The sequence below is a fragment of the Cherax quadricarinatus genome, chromosome 9 (assembly GCF_038502225.1).
Source record: "Cherax quadricarinatus isolate ZL_2023a chromosome 9, ASM3850222v1, whole genome shotgun sequence".
NCBI classification, from domain to species: Eukaryota; Metazoa; Arthropoda; class Malacostraca; order Decapoda; family Parastacidae; genus Cherax; species Cherax quadricarinatus.
In genome coordinates, this window is record NC_091300.1 from 16,661,343 (window position 1) to 16,676,709 (window position 15,367).

At 42.8% G+C, this 15,367-nt stretch overlaps 1 protein-coding gene across 1 annotated transcript in view; it reads left to right on the forward strand.

Annotated features, from left to right (window-relative positions):
* LOC128692281 (organic cation transporter protein) overlaps nucleotides 1-13,521 on the forward strand; it is a 123,156-nt gene extending 109,635 nt beyond the window's left edge. Inside the window, exons 11-12 of the mRNA XM_070083265.1 lie at nucleotides 4,508-4,692; nucleotides 12,773-13,521. Coding sequence (XP_069939366.1) covers nucleotides 4,508-4,692; nucleotides 12,773-13,213 — 626 coding nt within the window. The 3' untranslated portion in view covers nucleotides 13,214-13,521. The remainder of the gene's footprint in view (nucleotides 1-4,507; nucleotides 4,693-12,772) is intronic.
* The last annotated feature ends 1,846 nt before the right edge of the window (nucleotides 13,522-15,367 follow it).

The following is a 15,367-nucleotide window of genomic DNA, read 5'->3' on the forward strand; positions in this document are numbered from 1 at the left end:
GGGGAGGGGCCTTTTTTCAGTGATTGGTGGTTGCCTTTTTGGGAGGCTAGGAACAGGGAGATAGATCTGTTAGATTGGTGGGAAATGCAGGCAAAACCTGGAATAGCGAATTTTTTTAAGGCTAGGGGACGAGAGGAGGCGAGGTGGCGTTTTGGGTTGCAAAATTATCTGGAGGGACAGTTGCAAGATTGTTATGTTGGGGGAGGTGGTAGGAGGGATGATATGGACAGACTGCGGAGTAGAATAGCTGAATTACACAATGATAGGTTTGATGCAATTAGGGTTAGGGCGGGGTTAGAGGATGTTTTGTGGGGTGATAAACCGTCTGGGTATGTTTTACGTAAATTTCGGGACCGACAGAGTGTAACCACCATTCTACAATTGGAGACAAGCCCTGGGGTGGGAGGGTATCCAGTGGGTCGAGTCCTATCCAATACGGAAAGTATGAGTCTCTATGCTGATAGTTGGTTTAGAGAGAAATGGAGTTGGAGGGAGGGGGGTTCCTGGGAGGGTATTTTTGAAGGGGGGTTCCATAGCATTTTAAGTGAGCAGGATAGAGTGGGGTTGGAGGTTGGTATAAGTGAGGTTGAGGTGGAAGAGGCAGTTTTCGGGATGAGTACCGGGAAAACACCAGGGATAGATGGTATACCAAATGATTTTTATAGAGCACATTGGGGGTGTATTAGGCAGTGTTTTGTTAGGCTATTGGACCATATGTTAACTAGTGGGAAGTTGGGCATATCGCAAAGTACGGGTGTCATAGTTTTGGTGCCAAAGAAGGGGGGGGGGGTAGAGAGTTGAGTGCTTACCGTGCAATATCTTTGATGTGCGCTGATTACAAGGTTTTTGCGAAAATTTTGGGTAATAGACTGAAGAAGGTCATGGGGTCGGTGATACATGGGGGACAGTTTGGTATCCCGGGGAGGAGTATGCGGGTAGGTCATGGTCGTATTCGGGATTTCCTTGAGGGTAGTAATAAGGGAGGTATTCTAGGTCTGGATTGGGAGAAAGCTTATGATTATGTGGATAGGGAATTTTTGATTGAGAGTATGGTGAGAATGGGTTTTGGAGGGAGGGTGGTTGGATGGGTGAGGACTTTGTATGAGAATGCATCAATGAGAGTACAGGTAAATGGGAGGTTGGGTAGTTCAGTAACCATGGGAAGGGGTTTAAGGCAGGGGTGTCCACTCTCCCAAATACTCTTTGCATGTATGCAGAATCCTTTCTATGTTCTGGTTGATGGTGGGATGGGAAGGTTGGGGGAGAGTGGAGGATATTGTGGGAATATTGTTGGTTATGTAGATGATACAACTGTTTTACTTAATGAGATTGAAGATTTAAGAAAAGTGGGAAGGGTAATTGAGATTTTTGGGAATGATACTGGGATGAGAGTTAATAAGCAGAAATCACGGTTGTTGGAGGTAGGGGCTTGGGTAGGAGGGACCTTGGGGGAGGAGTTTGGTTGGATAACTGTAGATAGGCTAAAGATTTGTGGGATTTTATTTTTGGCAGATGCACAGGAGAGCAGGAGGGTTAATTCAGAAATGGTAATGGACAGAGCTTTGAGTAGGCTGAGGAGTCTAAGGGTCGGGGATGTAACCTTGCATCAAAGGGTTGTGGTGGTAAATACGCTGATTTATAGTAAGGTGTGGGGAGTGGCGGAAATTTACCCATTACAAAGTCAGGATATTATGGAAATGCAAAGAAGGGTTTTAAGGTATGTGTGGGGCTATGGGAGGGCATGGTTGGGCAAAGATGTAGTAATGACTGCGGTAAGGCAGGGAGGACTGGGATTGATTGCATTAGGGTCTAGGGTGAAGGCGCTATATGTGAAGCAGAGGTATATTCGGGCAGCGGGGGAAAGGGGTCTTCGGGTGGGGGAGGTGATGGGGGATATCCGCAAATGGTGGGGTGGCAGGGACTTAGTGGAGTGTGAAGACATGTTGCGGTTTATGTTAAAGGTATGCAATGTTAAAAAACTCAAGGTAAAACGGTTAGTGGGTGTGGGCCGTCGTCAGGAATTAATGCAAGGGATGGCAGTGTATCCCACATATGATTGGAGAGTGATATGGGTGGAATTTAGTAAATTAAGAATACCGGCAAGAGCGAGGGAATTAGTTTATAGATTTCTTATGGGGACGTTAGCATCGAAAGAGGTGCTAAGACGAATGGGTTTTGTGAGAGAGGCGTCATGCGCTTTTTGTGGGGAAGTTGAAACGGCTTTTCATGTAGTATATTTTTGTTCTGCATTGGAGGTGGTAAGATTGTGGTTGAAGAGGGTTTTCTTTCTATTGGGGGGGGGGGGGGAAAGATATCACCCCTTAGGGCTTTAATGTTAGATATGGAAGGGGTACCCAAAGAGGTGGGAAGGGCTATCAGATATGTAATAGTTGATTACTTGTATGTTTCTTGGGGGATGAGGGAGGTGGAGGGGAACATTAGGATAAAAGCGTTGGCGGCGAGTTTTTATAGGACAGCATGTAGGAACAAACAATTATATGGGGGAAGGTGGGTAATTAGTTTTCCGGAGGGATATCGTGGACTTACTGTTGAACGTTTACTCCGTTTGAGTATGGGGTGAGAGGCAAGGGGTTGGTCTCTTCAGTGGTGCGCCCTCTTGGTGTGATTGGAAGCCTGGTGAGGTATGGTTGATTGGTTTGCATGGTGGTTGATGTGGGTAAAGTTTATTGTAGGGAGCCGTTGGGGGCTCCGGGGTATGTAGACCTTATGAATTTTTGTAAAATCAGAGTCAAAAGTTGTATGTGATTTTCGGTTTTTTCCCTTAATGTTTATAAGAATCATTTTATATAGGAGGTTTATATTTATATGTATAATGTGCGGTTATGTCTTATATATTTTTAATCTGAAGATAGATTTAGCCTTGTCATACACCTCTTTTTTTTATTGTATTGAATATGTACATTATGCACTATGTACGAAAATATATAAGTATTTGATGGGGTTTATATATACCCTTATTTTGTACGGAAGGTCCTATTATATATTGAGTGTTAATCAGTAACATTAACTTTGTGTATGTGTAGGGTGTTTGGGGGAACCAATGTCTTTGGTATAGTTCTATCATAGATTGTAATATTTAGTTTATTTGCAGACAAGTCATTTAGCGATTTATTTCTATGTATGATTTAGTTTGTTCTTATGAATAAGTGCACATACACGTATGTGTATATGCATGCGTATATGTATACATATATGATTGCAGGACTCGTTCCTACATGTCTTATAATGACCCTGACTGTTTTTGTTTGGAAGTCTGCTGGGTTGGGTTATTTTAGTGGAAATTGTTTTCAATGACCATTCATTAGGGAAATTAATGTATGTTATTTAGAATGGGGACTGTACATACGGGGGGGGGGGTAGAAGTGTCAGCTGTGTCTGCACTGGCAATAATGAGTATTGTAAAGGAGGGTTTGAAGATTATGTGGATTAATAATATATAAATAACAAAGTGGAAAAAATAATGCAGATTGTAGGTTTGGGTTTTCCTTGGTTATAATAATAATGATGATGAATATTGTTATGTTGTGTAATCTTACTTAACATAGTTACATTGGATGTAATGTATATGGGATGAGGGACAGGTGTGACAACACAACGTTAATCGTCTGTGTTCATTTAGACAATGAGATTTATAATTTTGAGTAAGAACTGATACTGTGTTCTTTTATCTATTTAATGTATTGTGTTGTTTTAAATAAAAATAAAAAAAAAAAACTGGTGGTAATATACCATCAGCTATAGTGTTATTTACGTACTGGGATTGTGTGGTAGTGGAATTTTGTTAATATCCAGTATACTTCTTATGTTATTGATCACTTATACATCCTTGTATTTGTTGTAAGAAAATGAGGGGGCAGGGGACTGGATTATATGAGAATGTCTTTGTATATAAACTTTCATGTACAATGTAAATACGTGTGACATTCTTTGGATTATATAGCCTTTTGTGTGTAAGAAACTGGATGTATCTATGAATTTAATAAACCCACCTGTATGTTCAGGAATGGGTTGTCCTTCGTGTAGTCTCATGTAAGTTTGCATTTTTGGGGGATTCAAACAGTCTAAGTTGAACGAGTGTTTTCTTATGTATAAGTTAGTGATGGGATAGGGAACGTGGAGCTGTTTTGTTTCATATTTAATGGATAACATGTCTTAGTTTATGTGACGTATGTATGGCATACATGTATAATGTGTATTGTGTTTTTTAAATAAAATATAAAAAAAAGTTCTCTAACCATTGGTTTCACTGGCTTGATTGATCATTAAACTGACTCGACCGGCTTATTAAGTTGTTTATCGATTCAAAGTTAAATTTACAAACTTATTGACTGACCAGGCAATGAAACGCACCTTTCTAGTTCTAGTCCTCTTAGTGACTACCCATTAGACTACCTCAGTGACCAACTAACGGAAAAAGATTGTTTCTCTATTACCAGTTGATCTCTTCAAGCACGTAGCTCACCAAGTGACTCTTGTCATCCTCAAGCACCGTGGGTGGTGGTGATGCTGGTGTCGTTGATAGGAAAGACTGCCATCACTGCAGCCTACCAGCTCGTCTGGATGATGACAGCTGAGCTTTTCCCCACCAAGTACCGCTCTCTCGCACTCGGCCATGCCAGCTTCTTGGGCAAGACGGGGACCATCCTCTCTCCATACATCAATGATATTCTGGTTAGTGTGCCCGGGTATTTTCCACTTACGTCAGTAATATTATCCGGAGAATATTATTAGCATTATTTTGAAGCGCAAACCCCTTAGGGATCATACAGGTAATCAGGTTGGATCTTAAGTAGGGAAAGGTAGAGCCAATTTCCTGGGTTGAAAACCCTCATACAATGCAAAGTGTGTGGACAGAGGCCGGGCCACATACTGGAGCATTATTACATGTAAGCCTTACAGGATATGGCGAAACACCTCATTGTTAATTACAAGATATATGGAATCTTGAGGTTGTAACCACATTTTGCATCGACCACATGAACAAACTCTTTATAGAGATTGCAACCTAGTTATGACCATTTTTTTTTTTTTAGTGGTAATAAGAAATCAATTTTTTGAGATCGTATTCCTTACTGTACCGTATACAAAAACTATTTGAAGTAACTGTAAAATACGAAATGACTAATATTACTTTCTAGTGATGTAACAGTGCTCATTATAGTCTCACACAGACCCAGTGTGACCTGTAATCTCTTTTTTTTTTTTGACGCTACTGCTCATCCTCTGAGCAGAAGGGCAAAAACTAGCCACTCAGTCGGTACAACTAACACCAGAATATAGAACTATTTCCCCTTTCAGAGGGGTGCCTTAGGGCGGGAGGGGGTAGATCCCTGGCCTCATTGCCTCCATATTTATTTTGTGAATGGAGTCTGCATACACCATTGCTTCATCCAGGTCATTTAATTTTCCGACCTCTCAATGTGGCGATTGAGGAAAGTACTGATACAGTGATGCAAACACTCCCCCATGCAATGACGAGGAGATTCAAATTACATAACTCATAAGATATAGCTGAAGTAGGAGGTTCTCTACTACTAGACAAAATAATCGGACTGTGCTACAAGCAATTCTGACTTCTGGCATGAGATATGACAGATTTTGAAAAGAGGTTGCTTTTTATTTTGCCACTTCTTCTCGAAGAGCCACACTTCCCAATCACATTTCAAGTGCTTCTGGTATTAGATAGTTTGGTAGTTTAGTGACGAGTGGTTCAACGTGTGCAAGGCTCTGCTCTCAACATATTTAACTTGTATGCTCCTGCTGATAAATTTAATTACTTGGAGCTCCCAACTTGTGCTCATTCTGAGCCTACTCTTATTATTGGCGATTACAATGCGAGACACAAAAGCATTGGAAACTCACAGTTTGGTAATCGTAATGGTAATCAACTGTTGTCACTCTTAAACAGTCTCTGTATAGCCCTTGTGGCTTAGCGCTTCTTTTTGATTATAATAATAATCTTAAACAGTCATGATAATGTCCAAATTGTAGGTGACCTTGAACCCACACATATCTATGGAGGCGTCCTTGATCTGTGCCTGGGCTTCAACATTACTTCTGCCAGCTGTGAGTCTTCCATTGTAACAGATATAGCGTCTGATCATTTCCCTAGGCTAACCTCACTAGATATTGGTAATACTATCCTTCCTGGTGGGATATTCAAACGGAAACGTTTTAATGTTCCCACAGATCAGCATGATGACTTTGTTGCACATGTGACTGACTGGTATAATTCCTATGAGTGTTCCTCTGTAGAGACCTTTAACAATGATCTTGTGAGCAGTATTCAGAACTACTTAGAGCCGCCACTGAAACCTCTTGGTACTCTAAACCCAACAAACTTCCATAATAATCATACCTCCTTCAAAAACCATACTTATTACAATGATTCTAAACTTCGTACACTGAAACGTACTGCTCGCAGACTAGGCCTAGCCTATAGAAAACATCGTACCCCTGGAATGCTGAGGCTCTTCCAAACTGCCCTTGCTGCTGCCAGAGAGCGTATGACAGAGCTGCGGCAAACAGACTGGGAAAATTTTGTCAACGGTCTTAATGCTCACACCCCACTTAGCCGGGCATGGAGGGACATAAATAGAATTAAGGGTAACAGAACTGGGCAGATCGCGCACCCTCATCCCTCACAAGGCACAGTACTCGCTCCCATCTTGTTCCTCATCCTCATATCCGACATAGACAAGGATGTCAGCCACAGCACCGTGTCTTCCTTTGCAGATGACACCCGAATCTGCATGACAGTGTCTTCCATTGCAGACACTGCAAGGCTCCAGGCGGACATCAACCAAATCTTTCAGTGGGCTGCAGAAAACAATATGAAGTTCAACGATGAGAAATTTCAATTACTCAGATATGGTAAACATGAGGAAATTAAATCTTCATCAGAGTACAAAACAAATTCTGGCCACAAAATAGAGCGAAACACCAACGTCAAAGACCTGGGAGTGATCATGTCGGAGGATCTCACCTTCAAGGACCATAACATTGTATCAATCGCATCTGCTAGAAAAATGACAGGATGTATAATGAGAACCTTCAAAACTAGGGAAGCCAAGCCCATGACACTCTTCAGGTCACTTGTTCTATCTAGGCTGGAATATTGCTGCACACTAACAGCACCTTTCAAGGCAGGTGAAATTGCTGACCTAGAAAATGTACAGAGAAATTTCACAGCGCGCATAACGGAGATAAAACACCTCAATTACTGGGAGCGCTTGAGGTTCCTAAACCTGTATTCCCTGGAACGCAGGAGGGAGAGATACATGATTATATACACCTGGAAAATCCTAGAGGGACTAGTACCGAACTTGCACACGAAAATCACTCACTACGAAAGCAAAAGACTTGGCAGACGATGCACCATCCCCCCAATGAAAAGCAGGGGTGTCACTAGCACGTTAAGAGACCATACAATAAGTGTCAGGGGCCCGAGACTGTTCAACTGCCTCCCAGCACACATAAGGGGGATTACCAACAGACCCCTGGCAGTCTTCAAGCTGGCACTGGACAAGCACCTAAAGTCAGTTCCTGATCAGCCGGGCTGTGGCTCGTACGTTGGTTTGCGTGCAGCCAGCAGCAACAGCCTGGTTGATCACGCTCTGATCCACCAGGAGGCCTGGTCACAGACCGGGCCGCGGGGGCGTTGGCCCCCGGAACTCTCTCCAGGTAAACTCCAGGTAAACATAGGGCGAATGAGTTAGTCAGTGCTTGGGCTGCTACATCTAGCTATGATAATCTTCCCAGTACCACACAGGCAAAATTAAATGACAAATATGATGCAAGGGAGAGACTTGTTTGCTTTATGCTCAGCAAGGCAGATGATTGCAACATTCCTTTCACTAATTATGAACTTGATGCAGCACTAACTAAGGGCAACTCCACGTCGCCTGGTGAGGATGGTATTACTTACAACATACTCAGATTGCTGTGTCGAGTACCAGGTAATCCATTACTTGAATTATATAACATGAGCTATGTAACTGGGGAGCTCCCTCAATCTTGGACCAACAGCCTCATCATTCCAATTCCTAAGCCCAATCAACAAAATGCATTTCGCCCAATATCTCTTACTAGCTGCTTGTGTAAAACATTTGAGAGAATGATTCTTAATCGTCTCATGTACAGAATCAAACAATTTTTGTCTCCCCGGTTACATGGTTTTATGCATGGAAGGAGCGTGCATCATTGCATAGCCACCTTTCTCACTCTGCACACTGTCAGCTCATACACTACCTTCCTTGACCTTAAATCCGCTTTCGATGTAGCCAACCGACATGTAATCATTAGTGAACTTGCCAGAATGGATGTTGGAGGATGGCTTCTCCGCTGGATTAAAGGCTACCTGTCAAACAGAAAATCGTTTGTGTTGTTCCAGGGACATAGAAGTGTAACTAAAGACTTTGAATTAGGAACCCCACAGGGAGGTGTGCTCAGTCCCACACTGTTCAATATTCTAATTAATGCATTACTTAATGCTATGCCTAGTCAGCCCCATCATTATGTGATTAGTTTTGCTGATGATATAATGATTCACACCACCGGATTCTCCAACACCCAAAACATTCTTAGTCATGTACTAGCCTCGTGTCAGGACCTGGGGTTGATAATCTCTACTGATAAAACAAAGATACTCAATAGGCGTCCTCCTCGACAGAGAGGCACAGTTCGTCAGATCCAGTTGCATGATGGGTCTCTTCTAGAATATGTAAGCAGATACAGGTATCTAGGCTTTGAGGTTCCACTACTTGGACCTGTTGTAACAAGACTTTGTCGCCAATACAAAGAAAGACTAAGAGCACTTAGAGTTGTGGCTGGGTTTCACCCCAGGTATGGTGCTAATGTTAAAATTGTGAAAATGATGTATCTTGCTTATATTAGATCATTGGTTGATTATGCTGCGCCACTACTTGCTCTTGTGTCTGACTGGAAGCTTGGAGGGCTGGAAAAACTGCAGAACGAAGCAATGAGGATCATTTTAGGATGCCCTCGTACTGCCAAAATTTTAAATATGCAAAAAGAACTTGATATTCCAAGCATCAGAGATCGTGTTACTGAAAGAAATATCCTAATTGGGGTTAATATGCTCAGGCAAGCTCATTCAAACCCCTGCACAGAAGCCCTCCAAACTTTCCTCAGCATTGGTGAACAGTCCTCCAGATGGATCGAAAAAACTGGAACCGACCTCCGCATGAATCAGATACATGATCTATGTCAAGTAAGGCAACAGCGGCACTTCTCCGCTCCATGGAATATTACCCCATTCCAAACTACCATTCCTCCATTTCCCCCCAAACTACTTCTTAAATCACAACCAAAACTTCGCCTTGAAGCCAAACATGAGGCCTTAAGCTGTATTGATAACAGCACACACTCTCGCAAATTATTTACGCTGATGGTTCTGTTCACCAATCCACTGGTGCAGCTGGTAGTGCTGCTGTTGTCGTACAGAGTGATGGCTCTCTTAAAGAAATTGGAGCACGCATCAATAATTGGGCCTCTACCCTTCAGACAGAACTGTTTGCCATACTCCTTGCACTGAAATGCATCTATGTATCAAAGATTGACAGTTTAATTGTAACTGATTCTCTGTCATCCATAAATGCTCTCAACTCATTAAGCATAAATTGTGGCATGCTTGTGTCAGAAGCCAGACACAGGTATGGTAGGATTGTGGACAGTGGAGTCAGAGTGCACATGCTGTGGATTCCATCTCACATTGGTCTTCAGATGCATGATAGAACTGATAAATTGGCTAAGCTGTATGCTTTCAAAGAGGGAGTAGATTACAATCTTGGCTTGTCAGGTAGTAGTTTGAGAACAATAATACGAAAAGAACTTCAACTGAATTTTATGGACTTAAGGCTCAGGGAGATTGACACCAGTGAGTCCATCTATCATCACTATCATGCAGGAGGAGCCACATGTCTATGGTGCATCCAACAAAATAAGCAGACTCTTGGATGTCACTACTGCCCGGCTCCGGCTGGGTTACAAGTATCTTTGGCAGGTTAAATCACCACCACCAGATGTAGACCAAACGAAATGTAAACTTTGCCAGATGGACTATTGTCACACCCTGCATCATTATGTACTGGAGTGTGATAAAATTAATGAATTTAGAAACAACTCAGAAATGTTCAAGAAATGGCAAAGTATTTTATCCACAGTGGTATATTGCAGACCATTCTGGAGAAATACCCTGACTTTGCTAGCTGTAAATAAAGCATTACCACATGTGTGCATGTTAAGTTACCATTTTGTCCTAGGCACATGTCGATTTGACACTAGGCCTGTTGTATACCACTGCATATGTATGTATGTGTGTGTGTGTTTGTGTGTGTGTGTGTGTGTGTGTTTGTGTTTGTGTTTGTGTGTGTGTGTGTGTGTGTGTGTGTGTGTGTGTGTGTGTGTGTGTGTGTATATGTGTGTGCATTCACCTAGTTGAGATTGCAGGGGTCGAGTCCAAGCTCCTGTGTGTGTGTGTGTGTGTGTGTGTGTGTGTGTGTGTGTGTGTGTGTGTTTGTGTGTGTGTTTGTGTGTGCGTGTGTATGTGTATGAGTGTGTGTGTGTGTATGAGTGGGTGTGTGTGTGTGTGTATGAGTGTGTGTGCGTGTGTGTATGAGTTTGTGTATGTGTGTGTGTGTGTGTGTGTGTGTGTTTGTGTGTGTGTGTGTGTGTGTGTGTGTTTGTGTGTGTGTGTGTGTGTATGAATTTGTATATGTGTGTGTACTCACCTATTTGTGGTTGCAGGGGTCGAGTCCTAGCTCCTGGCCCCGCCTCTTCACCGGTTGCTACTGGGCCCTCTCTCTCCCCTCTCCATGAGCTTTATCAAACCTCGTCTTAAAACTGTGTATGGTTCCTGCCTCCACTACGTCATTTTCTAGGCTATTCCACTGCCTTACAACTCTATGACTGAAGAAATACTTCCTACTATCTCTCTGACTCATTTGTGTCTTCAACTTCCAATTGTGGCCTCTTGTTTCTGTGTCCCCTCCCTGGAACATCCTGTCTTTGTCCACCTTGTCTATTCCACGCAGTATTTTATATGTCGTTATCATGTCTCCCCTGACCCTCCTGTCCTCCAGTGTCGTCAGGCCGATTTCCCTTAATCTTTCTTCATAGGACATTCCCCTTAGCTCTGGAACTAACCTTGTCGCAAACCTTTGTACTTTCTCTAGTTTCTTGACGTGCTTTATCAAGTGCGGGTTCCAAACAGGTGCTGCATACTCCAGTATGGGCCTGACATACACGGTGTACAGTGTCTTGAATGATTCCTTACTAAGGTATCGGAATGCTGTTCTCAGGTTTGCCAGGCGCCCATATGCTGCAGCAGTTATCTGATTGATGTGTGCTTCCGGAGACATGCTCGGTGTTATGCTCACCCCAAGATCTTTCTCCTTGAGTGAGGTTTGCAGTCTTTGGCCACCTAGCCTATACTCTGTCTGTGGTCTTCTCTGCCCTTCCCCTATCTTCATGACTTTGCATTTGGCAGGATTAAATTCGAGAAGCCATTTGCTGGACCAGGTGTCCAGTCTGTCCAGGTCTCTTTGAAGTCCTGCCTGGTCTTCATCAGATTTAATTCTCCTCATTAACTTCACATCATCTGCAAACAGGGACACTTCTGAATCCAACCCTTCCGTCATGTCGTTCACATATACCAAAAATAGCACTGGTCCTAGGACCGACCCCTGTGGGACCCCGCTCGTCACAGGTGCCCACTGTGATACATCATTACGTACCATGACTCGTTGTTGCCTCCCTGTCAGGTATTCTCTGATCCATTGCAGTGCCCTTCCTGTTATATGCGCCTGATGCTCTAGCTTCTGCACTAATCTCTTGTGAGGAACTGTGTCAAAGGCCTTCTTGCAGTCCAAGAAGATGCAATCAACCCACCCCTCTCTCTCTTGTCTTACTTCTGTTATTTTATCATAAAACTCCAGAAGGTTTGTGACACAGGATTTGCCTTCCGTGAATCCGTGCTGGTTGGCATTTATACTCCTGTTCCGTTCCAGGTGCTCCACCACTCTCCTCCTGTGTGTGTGTGTGTGTGTGTGTGTGTGTGTGTGTGTGTGTGTGTGTGTGTGTGTGTGTGTGTGTGTGTGTGTGACTCAACAATCAATATTTGCACCAATAACTCACTACAGTTGTGACCGGGTGTGGAAGTGTGAATTGCTCATTACACTATAATTTGTTCATGATTGTAGCCATGTATAAACGTAAGTAACCATTCTTACAGTATTCATTACCTTTGTAACTTGTGAGTTCATTACCTTGTACCTAGTTCAGCCATCAAAACTTTGGGGCCCAGTCCTTGGACCCATTACGTACCTCTGTAATCTGTAAATACCTTTGTAACTTGTCATGATTGTGACTAGACCTACCTGGAGTTCATTACCTTTGTAATTTGTGAGTTTATTACCTTTGTAAATTGTGAATTCATTACCTCTGTAACTTGCTCAGCTATCAAAACTTTGGAGTCCAGTCCCTGGACCAATTATGTACCTCTGTAATCTTTTGACTACCGCCCACAGGATGGGTATGGGGTGCATAATAAACATATTAAACTAACTAACTGTCAAGACCGGGAAAGTGCAGAACCTCAAGACTTTAAGGATCTTAAATCTCTTGAGGTACTGTTAGAAGGAAAGGAGAGCGAATGAGCAATTAGAGATAGAATGATACCAGCGGTTGGTATGTCTTATTAATGATTACAACTAATGAAGTTTTTCTACAGGGAAGTTTGGTGGTGTGGGCGCCTTCGACTATTTTCGGGCTTCTGTCGTTGATCGCTGGCGGCCTCTGCTTGCTCTTACCAGAAACTAGAGGCCGGCAGCTTCCCGAGAGTAACAACATTAAGCACCCAGAGATTGGAGACCACGAACTGCCGGAGAGTAACCACCTCGAGCAGCCACAGATAGGAAACCACGAACTGCTGAAGAATGACCACATCCAACACCTAGAGACCAGAAACCACGAACTGTCAGGAAATGACCACTTGAAACACTCACAACCAGGAGAGGTCAAAAGAAAAGGCGATCTCCAAAGCAAAAAGAGCTTAATGTATACCCTGCCAGAGAAAGAACCATCTATCAAAAACATCAGGAGTGGGATCATCAACATAGCATACATTGCACAGTTAGACGAAGACGGTAAACAAGTGAACACGAAGCAATAGTTGTGTTAGTTAGCACATGAGACGTTGTAGGGTTTGAATCTCCACAGGGTACTTAACCGCATAAGTTTCCAGACTAGACTTTAGAGTAAGGCGACCTGTCCGTGTTGCAATGGAACAGACTACCCGCACAAGTCAAAGCCAGTCATAGCATGAACCAGTTCAAGAAGAGTTCCAAAAGGTGTCTGATGAATGTAGCTACAGAAAGGGAGGGGAATGATTTTCTATTTTTTAGCTAACATACGTGTAAATTTTACCTTATTCCTAGTAATGACCCTCGTATTGTAGATAGTCTTAATGACCCTCGTGTAGTAGATAGTCTTTTTAGTATGATAATAAGATGTTATCTTCATTATAGAATAATAAGAAAATATTATAACCTTTATATTATAATAATAAGGTAAAAGGACCCCAATGGAAATAAGTCACTGTCTGACTTTTTTGGGTTATCCCAGGTTCTCTTCACATATGCTGCTATGTATGATAATTCTATGTAACTGTATTTGTGTATACCTGAATAAACTTATTAGGTCGTTATACTCTCCGGTCTCATCTGAGAGGTAAGAAGGTTTAAGTCTCTTAGGGAAGATCGAACCTCTGCGTTTCCAAAGTTCAGTGTTAGAATGCCTTTGTGATCAGGGTGCCGGAATCGAGTATTGACCGACAGCCAAATAGATTTATTCTTGAACGTTTGTATTCTTACAATTGTTTTAAAACCTACTCATTACCTAATCTAGAGACTAAACATATAATCAACATACAAGAGCGAGTTAACCCCCATAATGAAGAAACGACACACAGTGCTCGACAAGCTTATATTGGGACAAGGTTTCGTTCTGCGTAGAGCGTTACCAAGCTCCTCACAAAGCATCCCCTCAAGGAAGGTTCCTTGATGTTGGTGAGGGGCTCTTGATTTAGGGAATTGGATCTGTGCTCCAGTTCCCCGAATTAAGCCTGAATGCCTTCCACATCCCCCCCCCCAGGCGCTGTATAATCCTCCGGGTTTAGCGCTTCCCCCTTGATTATAATAATAATAATAATCCTCACAAAGCAAAACTTCGTCCCAGATAGAAAAAAAAAACTATTCTACAATTCGTCTATTCACTGCTGTCGAAGGTACAACATTTGAATTCAGCTTGACCTTAAAATCAACACAGCTGGAAAAGAAATAAACCTGCCTCTCTCTCTCTCTCTCTCTCTCTCTCTCTCTCTCTCTCTCTCTCTCTCTCTCTCTCTCTCTCTCTCTCTCTCTCTCTCTCTCTCTCTCTCTCTCTCTCTCTCTCTCTCTTTTACACAGGGTTTGACAAGGTTAGGTTAAGAATCCCTTGCTTTATTGACAAGCTATTTACAGATTAAGGATTCCTAACTGTATTGACAAGCTAAGAGCTGTTACCTACATCAGCTCATTTGAAAGCATTTTTATTGTTAGTAAACATGCAAGTAGGGAACAGGATGAAGTTGAAGCCATCTGTGGGCCAGCATTTTCAATTAATCAACTGACTTTATCTCGTTGACATCATGATGCTGTACGAATGTGTTCCATACTCGAGTCATCCTGAGGATAAATGATCTCAGATCAAGTGATGTTCTGGAGAAGGGTCGGCAACAAACTTCAATCTATTAAACCGAGTATAGGTTACTGGCCGTCTTCTTATCACCAGTGTCGAGGTTGGGAGACTACTCTCTCCCGTCTTCGCATTGGCCATACTCGTCTTACTCATGGATATCTCATGGAGAGGCGTCTTGCTCCTCTCTGTGAGAATTGCCAAGCTCCATTATCAGTCAGCCACATTCTGTTGGACTGCCCACTTTATCAACGAGCACGCAGAATTTACCTCTGTCGTCGTCTTCGCTCCGCTGCTCTCTCTTTACCTTCCCTTCTCGCTGATGGACCCACCTTTCATCCGGACTCTCTCATTGACTTTTTGACAACAACTGACTTCACAAATTCTGATACCTTCAGCCCTTTCTACTTCAATCTCTTGCTACCCTCTACCCCCGTACTATCCCCTGCCCAGCTGTTTTCTGTAACCTGCTGATCATCCCCCCTCCCTTCTGCCATCCAATACCCTCGCTTCCTTCCCTACCCTGCAGCGCTGTATAGCCCTTGTGGCTTAGCGCTTCTTTTTGATTATAATAATAATCTGGAGAAGGGTA